Source organism: Colias eurytheme, chromosome 21, assembly GCF_061535395.1.
Source record: "Colias eurytheme isolate Ceu_HAF_F1 chromosome 21, ilColEury1 Martin Lab GWU primary, whole genome shotgun sequence".
NCBI lineage: Eukaryota > Metazoa > Arthropoda > Insecta > Lepidoptera > Pieridae > Colias > Colias eurytheme.
In genome coordinates, this window is record NC_143000.1 from 10,190,212 (window position 1) to 10,204,453 (window position 14,242).

Here is a 14,242-nt window from a genome sequence, read left to right on the forward strand (position 1 = left end):
TGAGATTTGTAGAATCTCATATCAAACTACGTCTTTATTTTAATGTCATTCAAAACATTTCTTTATTTTTACTTTATGTATTAAAAAACAATAACTTTAATAATTAATTCATTATGTATTCTAAAAAATATGTATCTTACCCAGTTGTAATTCCAGTTTTAGATTTTACTATTTGTAAGAAATTATCTTTTTCGACTTATTTCATCATGAAAAACATAGAATTTTTACACAAAATTCTATGTCCTTTGATACTAATGTATGCTTAAATGACAATTTATATTTGTTACAATAATTATGAAACAGCCAGATGGCATGATTAAATTTTCTATAAAAATTATAGGTATGTGGTTTTATTTTAATTGTACTGTTTATTCGGAAGAAAAAGAAAGCTCAACACATAGTTTATAACTAACCATTCATGACTATAATAATAGGTAATATTATAATACTAATTAATATGCACTATTATAAGATTATATTATTGCCTTGCTTGTTCAAAATTTACAAGAAAAAATGTGACACGAAACATTCTCAAGTACAAATTAAATATTTTTACCTAACTAACAACTTATACAAATACATATAAGGACTTCATTCACATTTTGATAATAAAATCCTTTTCAGTTTATAAAATTGTAATGAATTAAAGTAACTAACACAATATTTACTTCAATTATCTTGCATTGGTACCTCAATGGGCACTAACTACTAACTATCGTGATTAGTATTGCTAACGAAGGAGATAACAACATAATCTCTGTAATTTGTAAATATTTTCTAGGTCATAGTTAATGTGATATTACAGCTTCCTATGTGTAGGCACTAGGCAGTGGGACATACTGTTACCCGCAACTTCGTCTGTTTTCATAATCTAACTTATTTCAAAATTCTCGTGTTACAATGTTAGAATACTCCTCTGAAACGGCTGAACCGATATTGGCGTATTTTTAACTCGATTCACTTGATTTACCTCCTCTAAGAACAAATTGGTTATGAAAAAATAAAATATCCAGTCTACGTGAAGTATCGATATCGAATAGAAAATAAACTTTTTGCTCGTTTCATATATTATATGCAGTTGCAACTTTCTGTGTGAATCTCAAATCTAAACCAATTTGAATTTAAAGCTACTGTGTCTTGCCCCCTGGGCCCTGACCGTTAACAGCTTAGAGTATATATTACATATTATGTAGTATATAATATACTGTAAGCACAGAATACATAATAGTAGCTAAACGCTACTCTAAGGTTAACACTTAACAGTATATAGCCAGCTCTACTCTAACGTTAAATTACATTTAATGCGGCGTATGGATAAACCCCGATTTACGTGCAAATAATAATTATTCTCTATAACGTCAACAGAATATCACAGATCTGCAACAGTTTATGTAAAAAAAAATATTTATCAATTGAAGTTAGACGTGCTACGTCTTTGTAACTATACGTCCTATGTTGCAATATTTGCAATGCTGCTGCCTGCTATTTATGAAAATAGTTCCTGAGAGATATTATGGAGAAGTTACACAATACATTCTGTAGGTGTTTTAAAAGTTTTAAAGCATTTGTAAATCCATGGCTTATGGCCTGATGAATTCTACACCATACTTCGCTTCACTGAAAACGGTTCCACGGAATACATTGGAATTTACGGGCAAGTGGCATTGCTGTGTGTAGGTATATAATATATTTCAAAAGGTTTACCAAACCTGAACCTCCTGTATAAAAAGTATGCGCTTGGATAAAGAATAGCTAACTATCGTAAAATATTCATACAATGAGAGTTTTATGTATGATAGCGTTTGTTTTGTTCACTTTTTATCAAGTAAAATGTTTGGGAAAGGCGGAGGAGGAGCGGGTTTTGCCAGTGGCGGATAAAGAGGAGCGGAGTGACTTTGATATCACAGACATTAGGTCTGAATGCAATGAGACGTTTCGTATCGAGATGTGTAAGTTGTACCTATAGGTATAATAGCTTTTCGCAGCTACGCCCAAAGGAAAACCTACATAGTTCCCGTTCCCGTGGAATTTTTGGGATACAAACTATCCTATGAGTTAATGAAAGTTACCCTTTATGTGTGCAAATATGCTATTATGTGCGTTTCATGAAAATCGGTTCAACAGTTTTTGCGTGAAGAAGTAACAAACAAACACAAACTTTCGAATTTATAGAATTAGTAGGATGGGATTGGGAATAGTTTCGATATTGGAAATCAATGTCTTTTGTTACATTTAAAAAGTAATTGCGCATGTAGATATGTTCAACTATCACAGTTGCCTGAAAGCGTGTGAATGGGCACTAAAATATGTTCCTTCAGTAGCTTATTTATTATTAATTATTGCTTTTATTCTTATTTATACAGTTTATCTAGAATCACTAAATACCACTGGGAGCTTTCCAGACGAAACGGATAAGACGCCGAAGGTGAGTAAAAATGTTTGATGTTTTTTTACGATGCAAATATGGAAATAATTATTCGCGGGTTAAAATAACAATTTTTTTTTATTAATTGATAATTTTATTATCTAATTAGGGATGCTTTTTATATTAATTAGGGACGCTTAAACGACTAGTTTTATAAGTTTACCTTGTCTTTGTGTCTAATGTCTATATATGTATGTGTGTGGTGTCTATCTGAATTTGCAAAAAATCAATATCGAAATGGGTTTAGGGAGTAGGTAGCTCCCGAACGGATGGACTCATTTTGACATTGATTTTATTGATGTGTCTTATCAGAACTAAGGAGAGCACAGGTAGGTATAAATAAAATCCCAGAAAGGTGGTAAATCCCGTATATTAAATCTCATTTAACATTATATTTTTGTATTTTCAATTTAATATTAACAATTAACATACGTCATAATAACAAACATGCATAGTTACAAAAATACAATTTTTTCTTCTTTTTAATATTAGTTTACTACGGCCGCAACATGATCCTTAATAATTGATGATTATCACACAGTGCTACGTCCGCTGCGTGTTGGAGCGTAGTCTGGTGATGTCTGAAGACGGCCAGTTCGACCCTGAGCGAACGGCCGACACCTTCATGCGCAGCGACATCCCGCCTGACACCGTCAAACGGATGGCTGATGGCTGCTCTGAACGGTGTAAGTTACTTATATCTGTGTGCTCGAATGGCATATATCTTGTTTCCTTTATTACCCTCATCAATGCATCACTATAAATGACTCTTTAAGGGTGCCTTTTCACTGATAATGTGCGAGGATGTTGGATGTATAGCGAGGAATGTGTTGTAAATAACCAATAGTATCGCTTCAAACGATAAATGCTTCAAACTTCAAACTAAATGAAGCGATACGATTGATTATTTACAAACACATTCCTCGCTTCACATCCTCGCACATTATTGGTGGAAAAGCACGGGTAAGTTGGAAATCTATTTGTAGAGTCATAAGGTATGTATACAAGTGACATTACATTTACACCTCTGTAAATGTTCATGGGCAGTGGTACAGCGCTTATCATTTGGCTAACCTTTGCCGACTATGACATAAAAAAGTAGGTATGTAAATAAACATCTTTGTTTTCAGCTGAAACTTGCAAATGCGAGCGTGCCTACCAATACATGAGGTGCTTGCTACAAATGGTAGTAGAGGATAAAAAGGAATAACTAATCAACTGAGAAGAAAACTACTCTTTAACGATGAACTGACGCTTCCTATGGATTTGTAGGCACTTATATTGTAAAAATTTATATACATATATAAATTAAAAGATTATTGAGCTCATTATAGATTTTTATTTCAAGCACACAGCAATACCCTTTGTTTGAATTTTATACTAGAAAATGGGTCTTTTCATGTATAGTAGTTATGTCGCACGTTAGATATAATCATTAAAATACATTTATAATTGAGTCTTTACCAGTATGTTCAAAGACTATAATATGTACAGCCTACAGGTAACGTAGGAACTAGGAACTATATTTTACTAATCGGTGCTATAGTAGTTATACCTAGCTCTCCCGCCGCAGGTAGGATATTTTAATTGGTTTATTTCATAGAGATCTATTTAAAATTGACTATTATTATCTATTATTATCCTATACTTAAAATATTATAATGGGAATTAGGTTATTTTGTCTGATAAATGAAATAATAAAACACAGTAGTTAAAGTAAAGTAAAAACATTTATTTATATAAAAAATGTATGAAAACAAAGATAGAGAGACGTATGCTACGTGACTTTTAATATCTACATAATACATATTATGTAGGTACAAATTACAAAACTATTTGTTTTTTTCTCATATCTACATAACTAGTTTCCTGATGTATGAAAAACAGAAGAAAAGTTACTCTATGTTCGCAAGTCTTTTATCTCCGAAGAGGTTTTGCCAAATGGACCCCAACCATCCGGTTTGAGGCTCTCTGTGAACAAAATGAATTGAATATACATATATCTACATTTTAATAAATTAAGAAACGTATTGATAATTAATATCAGTCACTTACTCTTTTTTGCAGTTGTACATATTGTTAACTTTCTTTACATCTCCTCGACTCAAACCTTCTCTTTGTCCTATTTTGGCGTTTTGCACCTGCAATTTTAATATATTAATAATATTTTTTATTACCCATATAATATTATTATATTATCTGTACCCATATCAATTAACTACGACAAAACTCAAGTGATTCTTGCGCAACTAAGTTCTAGGTTTTTTTTGCTAATAATTGCTGTAAGGTAGATACCTTTATAAATAAATTATTAAAATTAATAAAATAATAAAATCGCTTCAAAATCCGTTGAGTAGTTTTAAAGATCTAAGAATACATTAAGACAGACAGCGTGGAAGGGAATTTGTTTTATACTATGTAGTGATAGCTAGCCTTGGGTTCGATGGTCCGCTGCGAGTTCCTGGAGAAGGCGTACTCCGAGTAGTGCATCACACTATTGTAGTCGTAGCCGACGCCGAAGTCGTCCGTGTTCTTCTTTTCTGACTTCTTGAAGTTTATCTCCGTTCCTGTTAAACGTGGGAAACAAAATAAGAGTTCGATTTAGAGTAGGTAGAAGCCGCCGATAGATCAAAAACTTTAGACTTAGAATTTTTATATTAAAATTTACAATACAACATAAGCATGTTGGTGAAGGTTGACTTTTTGGTAGGGCAAACTCTCCTTGAGTTTCCGCTACCAAAAAGTCAATGCGTCTAGAAGTTAGTATATTCAAAAAAGTAAGAGAAAAATTAATAGGTTATGATTTAATAGGCACGATAGAATTCTAGACGTGAATTACCATCATACACCACGTCACCACTCTCAGACTTTTCCTGTCCTGGAACTATGCTCAATTCAAGCAAAAAGCCATACGTACCAGGCTTGATGTTCCCATACTGTATAGAGACGAAGTCGTCCCGCTCGGGTCGGCTCTGCTCGTGCATGAAGCCCACGGCGTGCAGCAGCTCGTGCAGCACCGTGCCCTTCTTCGACACGCAGCCCGGCGCCTGCAGGTTCACCTCTTGCTTGCCGCCTGCAATGTACCCAGTAAAACCGCCATTACAAGTATGCATCGTTCATAGAGTTCCAACATTAGCACATTTTTAATAGAAAGACCGGTGGATGCGAATCATATATTTTTGTATTATCATGTGCTCATGATAATACAAAAATATATGATTAATTACGCTACTGGAGTTTATACTCGAAAATACGTTTCAAATACGTTTTAATTTTCGTCATTTTACCAACGGGTAAATATGTATATGGATAAATAGCCTATTTCCTTGTACATAATATTTTAAAACAAATTCTGGAAAATTTCTCTGAATATTGGATCTGCGTAATCTAAAAACATTTATTCCTATTAATATCTCACCAATCCGCCCCACACTGGACCAGCAGCCCGACTTGGCGCTCTTGATGACGAGGTAGTCGGTCTGCCCGCTGTGCGGCACGAAGCGCAGGCACGTCAGCCGGTGGTAGTCCGCGATCGCTTTGCGGATCGTGTCCCGCTGGTCCGAACCTGCACATCGTACTACTAATGAAACATCACTTGTACGAAAGATCTAACGTTCATAACAGTACCTACACACTTTATCCGATCGTACCTATTGTAAACAAAAATTAAATGAAAATTATTTACGACAAAATATATATATGGAACATACAGAGTAAACTAAAAGGCTCTTCTCAAGCAGTAAGAGAACTTACTGAAAAATATACATACGCAGTTATTTTAAATTAATTTCAATAAAACAAAATTTAATAATTCAAAAAATGAGTAATTAAATAAATAAACATATAACGACGTGGAGTATATCGCGTATTAAAAATTAAAATAGCACTCACTGAAACCGCTGTCAATCTGGTAAGGTATGATGCCGTTCTTCCACCTCCAGCTTTTGTCCTTGACGCCGTTCCGACCCCGCGTGGGGATGAGGATGTCTCCCTGCAGGTAGCCGCTCACTTCCTCGGGGTTCTCGAGGGAGGCCTCCGTCCACTGCATTACTGCTTCTCCTGTTTAAAATAACCGGTGCATGCGAACTTGGATTCTTCTGTTAACTAATACTTCTCTCCTATTTACAAAGCTTCATAATAATGTAGGGCTTATAATTTATATACGTCACTTTGAAAAATAATTTGCACAAGGATGGAATCACCTTTGTGAAAGAATTTCTCAAATCGGTTAAGTAGTTTCAGAGCTCATTTATTTCAAAACTTAAACCAATCAAATTTTAAATCTTATTAACATTACAGCAGCATTCATGTATAAAATTAAAAGTACGTAAATATTTTCATCGTTCTACATTTTATAAATTTTATTGAATCAAGAAGGTTGCCATCAAAATTACGGGATATTCCTAAACTCATACAACCTCATACCTATAACTTTTAATGAATTAAAAAGCGCATATCGTTATCAGAACCTCGTAAAAGAGAGGAAATAGCTGCCATCAGCGGCTCACGACATGTCACCAACTTATCGCCTGACAGCTGACACTACTCATACATTGCTCTGGCCTCGATTCTTTCATGAAATATTTTACATATGCCTTCATGTGCTCATGATATGCTTGACAAATATGGGCCACAGTAAGCTGAGGTCCTTGTTATGTCAACGTTTGTGTTTTTAGTTTGTAATTTATTAATCTCTAAAAGGAATTATAATAATTCCACTTGGAGATTTCAATATGATTCATCTAGATGAGTTGTCGCGGGAATGAACTAATAAAATAAAAATTTATAGACACAAATGTTATTTTGATGATAATACATTTTTGCAATAACAATAAAACAATAAAAGATTTCGTTTTATTGTTTCTCCTAACAACTCTCTGCTTTGACTAAGACTTAACTATTATCAACCTATAGATCTATAAGATAGCGCTAGTGCTAAATTCGACTCTATCGCTTCTGCGATTCCTCCCAATTAAGTTGTAAGTTTAACAAATGAACAAAATATGCTAGAATGATAAGCTTGTCTAAAAACATACCTACGTAGGTACTACTTAGGTAGTTACGTGGAAATAAAACCATAAACCGCCTTCTTTTTTGAAGTCGGTTACATCATACACACATAATAAAAAATTGGTATTATGTAGGTATCTAAATTCTAAATTAAATTAATAATTATTAAATCAAAAAAAGGTTGACTAGCCTGTAACCATTAGTAATTTTTGTGTAGATAGGTACCTACTTATAATATAAAACTAAAATCATAAACATAAAAATATAAGAATAATTTAAAAACAAAAGGTTGACTAAAATTTCCATTAAAAAAGCACAATAACTTATGTATTGAACTGAAAAAGCTAACTATTATTTTTTATCTTAACTATTTTTAAACTCTTTAATATTATGTAGTCTATCCTTTGTCTATCTCATATTAGAGCATAATTTAATGAAATTAAAATTTTTATATCATGCTTACTGTACGAACAGGATTCCTTTTAATAAATTTGTAATAAAAAAAATAAGTGTTACAGGTTTAGCTATATTAAAAATAAAAATTAATATAAAATAAATTTGAACTTACTTACCACTATCGTTTTTCGGAAAACCATACGCCTGTGGACCGAGGTCCGATATGTCGATGGTATCTTCATCTCCATCTATATAATTATTGAAGTCCACATCATCTAACATTAAAATAATATCATCATCAGTTACTGGCAATGCGTTAATTGCACTAATTAATAAAATAGCAGACAAATAGAGCAACATTGTAGCTTTCTCTAAGTACTAGACGCGCAGAACGAATAAGGATGTGTGGCCAAAATTCGTAAGGCGCAATGAATTTATATTTAAGTAATGAGTAGGGTAGACTGGGTACGATTGAAACAAAGGACGGTTGAAACAACACGAATATCTCGCAAACCGTTGGTGGGGGGGTTAGGGGTCCAAGAGGAAAATGAAGCACACAACTGTTCTAAACACGAACCACAATGTTGCGTTGATCTCCGCGCGCTTCAGCTGATTTTATAAGACCCTATTGTGTTTTTATGACCAAAAGTAAGTATTTTTGCTTGGAGATTTTTAAAATTATTGGCGTTTCTATTTAAGTGACAGTATTAAGTGTGCGTTTTTGTTTGAAGTGAATCTTGTGGAATATGACATTGTGAATAGTTTTTGTGTATCATTGTTGTTACAATTACTATAACTGTATTTTACCAAAAGTAGGAGTTGGGGACGGTTGAAACATTTTTTTTGGGTACGGTTGAAACATTGTTTTAATTATTTTTTGTTTTTTTTAGATGCCGATAGTACGTGTAAGAGAGATTTCGGGAAGACAAATAGACTTACCGAAGTACAAAGACGCATATGAGGAGGTGAAAACCGGAAAATGATTGCGATAAGTAGCAGAGAAGCACGATTATTCGCTTCTAAGGTAAATTCGAATGCGAGATGACTCTGGCGAGCAAGAAAATAAAAAAATGGGATATAATAGAGGATATAACAATAGAAGGTATAATAATAGAAGGCGAAAAATCAGAAAGTCTACTATTTACACTGACACACCAGATAAGGAAGAGATAAGAAAAGAGCAAGAATTAATATTGAAACGAATAAGAGCTAAGCAAGTGAAGAAGCGATTGGATAGAGAAAAAGGAAGAAATTTGATGGAGGAAAATGTAAAAGAAACACCATAAAAGCAAAAAAGAAAAATGTACAGAGGAGATATCATCAGAAGATGAGGAGTAGGTACTTCTGTCTTGTTTGTATGTCACCATATTGAGAGAGCAGACCTTATTGTAAAAGAGTTACTTAATTATTGTTAGATTTAAAATAAAAAATCAATAAAACATATTTTAATACTATATTTTGTATTATTCGCATATTTTTCAACTGACCCTAATCACTGTTTCAACCGCCCCTGGTATGGGGACGGTTGAAACAAATCGGGTTTATTTTTTTAATTTGATCTACTGTTTAAAATAATACATCTGGAACTAAAACCACAGTGCCTATTAGTAGACAGATACATGCTCTTTAATTTAACATATTTTTTTCATCGCTCGGGTTATAAAAAGCAAAGTTATGGTCGTTTTAAGTGAAATCGTTTCAACCGTACCCAGTCTACCCTAAACAGTTGAGTTCGTTACTCCTTATTTCCTGATAAAGACTGTCATACTCATGGGTGATGGGTACACTTGGATAATTAACATAATTGATGGAGTCCTCGTACAATTATTTTTTATCGAGGATCTTTAGGTTGATACAAAATGTAATCAATATTTTTATTCATAAATTTATTTTTCTTACAGTAAATAAAAAACTATATTTACCTAAAAATTTTCTAAGTTAAAGCTTTACATAACAATTTACAGTTTATTTTATCTATACTAATATTATAAAGAGGAAAGGTTTGTAATTACATATGTATGTATGTATGTATGGTTTTCAAGCATAAACTACTGGACCGATTTCACAAATTCTTTCACCATTAGAAAACTACATCTTCACTGAGCAACATCTTCTTCTTATATATAAAAATGAATCGCAAAATGTGTTGGTAAGCGCATAACTCGAGAACGGCTGAACCGATTTCGATAATTCTTTTTTTATTATATTCCTTCAAGTACGAGGATGGTTCTTATGTAGAGAAAACGTAAACATGTACCACGGGCGAAGCCGGGGCGGACCGCTAGTAGGCTATAAAACATGTAGGTACCGGGGCGGACCGCTAGTATATCATATTTTAATTTGAGCCACGAAGAAAAATATAAATGTTATATTTTTGGAATTATATTTATTGTTTAATTTTACAAAATCTACTAGAGTAGAATTTAAGAGAGATTAATAAAATTTGTTAGATTTTATAATCGGCGTGTTTTATGTACTTTCTACAAGGCAATAAAAGTGTAACAAAAACATTTACTCGGCGACAACACTTACATCACTTTCGGAAGTGCGTTCCTTATCTATTATCACATTATGTATCTCAAGGCTTTAGCACCGGAAATATTACAGAGAAAACATTTCGTCGCATACAATTTACTGAACAAGATACCAAAAAATTATGTTATTTTATAATTATATTATAATTCTCTACCGATAAAATGAAATATAAAATGATTCCCTATTTCCCTTCGTCAAGGAATCACGCCTGATCGACTAAAGAGATTCGTTATTGTCAGGAAAAGGAATTTATGGAAGAAAATTTTAAGAAATTTGCATAAAGACAATGTCTGTCGGGTTAGCTAGTTATAGACATAAGTTTGTGAAAAATACGAAATTTCTATAATGTATACCTACTTAATTAATTGTCTTAGTTTCGCAAACAGAATTGGCGATAAAAGACGTAAAAGTGATGCGTTTAACGATATCATGATGAACATCTCACGGAAGCATTTTTTCTAGTTTCAGAGCTTTTATCTTAGGAAATTTACGAACCTACTTCATAGATCAAATTTATTCAGTATTCTATAATAATTTTGGAGGTAACGCCATCTTTTAAGAATCATATTATTTACAATCGTTCAGAGCAAAGTAAAAAACAGACATACACACAATCTTTGTCTTTATAATTTATGGTGTAATTAAACGCAACCAATTAAGGTTACTATGACGACCGATTATTTTGATGTTTCCTCGAGTCTAGCTGATAAGAATAGACTTAATCACTAAGCTATAAACTTGGAGTAATTAATGTTTTATCAACTTTCTTAAGAATACGGGCCCCGTATGAAGAAGAATTTACGAGAGGCATATTATCAAATAATTTCTATCTAGCATAAGTAACTAACTTGCTAACTTTGAAGCCCAACTTCGTGTGAATTTAAAATCTCCTAAGTAAAATCCATTTATTAGTTTTTGAGTAGGTAAATAGAGTGTTGGTAATGTAATATTGTTTCCTATTTATGTTTTATGATTTCTGTCGTAACAAGAGTGCATTTCGCTATTATATAATAGTGAACGCGTGACAATTTTATACATATAATACCTATTTACTAGCTATCCGGCCGAGATTTTGTCCGCTTTGTCTAAAACTTAATAAATTATATACTAACCCCTTCCTCCTGAATCATTATTTGTATTAAAAATACCACATTAAAATCTGTTGTGTAGTTTTAAAGATTTGAGGATACATAGGGACATAAAAAGCGACTGCACCTGGTAGTTACAAGATTTGTATGTTCCGACTAGATGGCGCTGTGTGTCAGGGAAAGGAAAATCAATGAGAAGTATTATTTAGGGTGTCGTATATAAAAATAAAACAAAGGAAATAAATATGTATCTTCTGTATTTCTAAAATATTAGAACTTTATACTACATCATTGTATTTACATGAGCATTCTCGCTTCGCAATATTATTACAATTAAAATAGATTTCTCTCTTTTATTTAAATTACTTTATATTATACATTTTGTCATATATAACTATGAATTAGGCGAAGTGACAGGCGCTCGCCCGAGAGCGGTCGCGATTCTATCGTATTATACTTTATACATCAGTACTAAAATAGTTTCAGAATACGAGTTACCAAAATAAAACGGTCTTCGTACGATCTATCAATAAATAAACCTTCAATGATCATTTACGCCCTTACAAATTATACAAAAACAATATTTGGAATTCATGACGAGACTTTCCTTTGACGCGATACAATAATAATAATAATTCGTCGACACAAATGACATATTGCTTTGCAGGTTAAAGGATCGAATAATAAATAAGTAGTTTGACTCTCACCGGCACACACATAACGAACTATTGCACACAAACAAACAGACTCGGGCGACCGAACGGAAACTTTGACCCCTTACGTTAAAGCTCGATTCAGTTCATATAATATGATATTAGTCAGTTCAATAAAGAAACGAATCTTCAATGGCGGCCAAAGCTGACTTTGACAGATGGTAGGATCATCAAAAAAGAAAATAAAAATAACGTAAATTGATAATTATTTTATTAATTATTTCAAATTGTTTGTTGACAAACTTTTTTGTTATTGTATTTGTGTATTTATATGAATTATCATATTTACGTATACAGAATGTTAATAAAATCCCCATAATACTTGTAATAAGCCCATAAAACTGAACAACTTTTCCCAAAGAACATATTTTGTCAAATTCCAATAAAACATTATTTACTTTCGCAAATGCATAATTGTCATTGTAAATTTATGATAAAAACTATTATAGGGAAAATCAAATACATTTTAGTGATTTTATTTTTCCATTTTTTTTTGCATACCGTACGGCCGTGTGTGAGCGAGAGGGAATGATAAGCGCCGCCATTGAAGATTCGTTTCCTTAAAGAACTAACTAATATCATACAAAATTTAAATCGCATTAAGTAACACCGATTCTATTCTATTTCACAACAACGTAAGACTATTGGCACATTATTGCTTATCGGACAAGTGGACAGTACGTCCGTCCCTCTCGCACGCCCGACACGCCGGCGCGAGCGAAGAGGACGGCACGTCTGCTGCGTAACATCGTCGAGTCAACAACAACACGCGAAACTGCAAACTTAACAACTGCAGAAACAATGCAACTACAGTAACCGCGCCGCGTCGCCGAGACAACCCTCTGGCGCCCTAGTAGTTAAGGCTCCACACTACACTCTCATTTATTATTTTTTCAGTAAGAATAAATATATACTTAAAATAATAAGTTGTCCCGGCGGCACGACCCGCGGCTCTTAAACAGGCACTAGTGAGGACGGCCGAGCGGCGCTGCGCAGGAGTCTCCCAAACATTCATCTTTTATTTATACAATATATATAATCATTATTTATATATGAACTTTGTCAAATTTCTCTCACCAATATTCAATTTATTGCAAGTATACGTGCGCACTATAAATAAAACAAAAAGAGCAAATATTACGATTTCAATATTGGCGGGATGAAGACGTTTTGTTGTATTAAATAAAAAGAAACATCACGCTCGGTGGAGATTAAAAACTGCAAGTGGTAACGCGAGTGAAGGGAAAGCGAAAAGCAAAAATGTGTTGATGAATTACATAGTAATAAGCCATTTTCGTGTGAGTGCTATATTTTTATGTATCTACTCGTTTATACTGCGCTCAAAACCTTTTAAAATCATACAGATAAAAATTTGACAAAATTCGTTATTCATTTACGCGATTACAAGAAAAGAGCAAATAATCTTATTGCATCCGGTCCTTAAATATCTATCTATAGTTATAACACTTGTCATAAGACCCGGCTCCTGCCGCCTGGTGGCGCTATCACAGTCACACACGCTATGAAGGAATTGACAAGTAATGTGACGCCGCCGGGCTGCGCCTGCGCACATCACAGATACATCTTACATACTTAGCTATACTCCGCTACACGAGATGGTCTCCGCGCGGTGAGTATTCCGATCGACGCCGACGTTTATTAGATTGAAAAATTTGAGACAGATAGAGCGATCAAGCCACAAACAAAAAGAGCGATCGATCTCAAATTCACGGCTATATAAACCCGTTCGTAATTTTGCTCCCCACGATCGCCGGTTCTAAATAAATAAATAAAAATATCTACACGCGGTCACTTTACAACTGTACACGATCTGGAATCTGTAGAAAAATATATTTAGCTCGTATGTACACGCGTAATGTTATCATTCGGGCGGCTCGGTGCGTGGCCCGCGCGGCGCCGCGCGGCAACGCTAGGCTTTGCCTCACAGCGCGGCGGGCACACGCAGGGACGTCACACTTCACAAGTATTTATGTAGTATAAAAATATATAGTACCCATTGAAGGTATCTGTGAAATATTAGCGAAACGAAACTGGCGCGTTTGCATCTGAGCGTC

At 33.7% G+C, this 14,242-nt stretch overlaps 2 protein-coding genes across 2 annotated transcripts; one reads left to right on the forward strand and one right to left on the reverse strand.

The window, feature by feature from the left end:
• Positions 1-1,777: 1,777 nt before the first annotated feature.
• LOC149899392 (uncharacterized) lies at positions 1,778-3,635 on the forward strand. Its single transcript, XM_090114124.1, has 4 exons — positions 1,778-1,949; positions 2,364-2,425; positions 2,967-3,111; positions 3,556-3,635. Exons 1-4 carry the CDS (start codon positions 1,778-1,780, stop codon positions 3,633-3,635), a joined length of 459 nt encoding a protein of 152 aa, XP_089970250.1.
• Positions 3,636-4,300: 665 nt separating this feature from the next.
• On the reverse strand, positions 4,301-8,226 carry LOC149899393 (hatching enzyme 1.2). The gene is made up of 7 exons (XM_090114574.1): positions 8,008-8,226; positions 6,317-6,484; positions 5,844-5,990; positions 5,343-5,498; positions 4,859-4,992; positions 4,481-4,566; positions 4,301-4,396 (listed from the first exon to the last, which is right to left on the reverse strand). Exons 1-7 carry the CDS (start codon positions 8,189-8,191, stop codon positions 4,321-4,323), a joined length of 951 nt encoding a protein of 316 aa, XP_089970700.1. The 5' UTR covers positions 8,192-8,226; the 3' UTR covers positions 4,301-4,320.
• Positions 8,227-14,242: the final 6,016 nt, after the last annotated feature.

Coding starts and splice junctions, on each gene's coding strand:
- LOC149899392 (XM_090114124.1), top strand. CDS start 1,778: ATGAGAGTTTTATGTATGATAGCGTTTGTTTTGTTCACTTTTTATCAA. Junction 1,950..2,363: donor GACGTTTCGTATCGAGATGT/GTAAGTTGTACC, acceptor TTATTTATACAG/TTTATCTAGAATCACTAAAT. Junction 2,426..2,966: donor AAACGGATAAGACGCCGAAG/GTGAGTAAAAAT, acceptor ATTATCACACAG/TGCTACGTCCGCTGCGTGTT.
- LOC149899393 (XM_090114574.1), bottom strand. CDS start 8,191: ATGTTGCTCTATTTGTCTGCTATTTTATTAATTAGTGCAATTAACGCA. Junction 6,485..8,007: donor TTTTCCGAAAAACGATAGTG/GTAAGTAAGTTC, acceptor TATTTTAAACAG/GAGAAGCAGTAATGCAGTGG. Junction 4,993..5,342: donor GTATGGGAACATCAAGCCTG/GTACGTATGGCT, acceptor CACGTTTAACAG/GAACGGAGATAAACTTCAAG.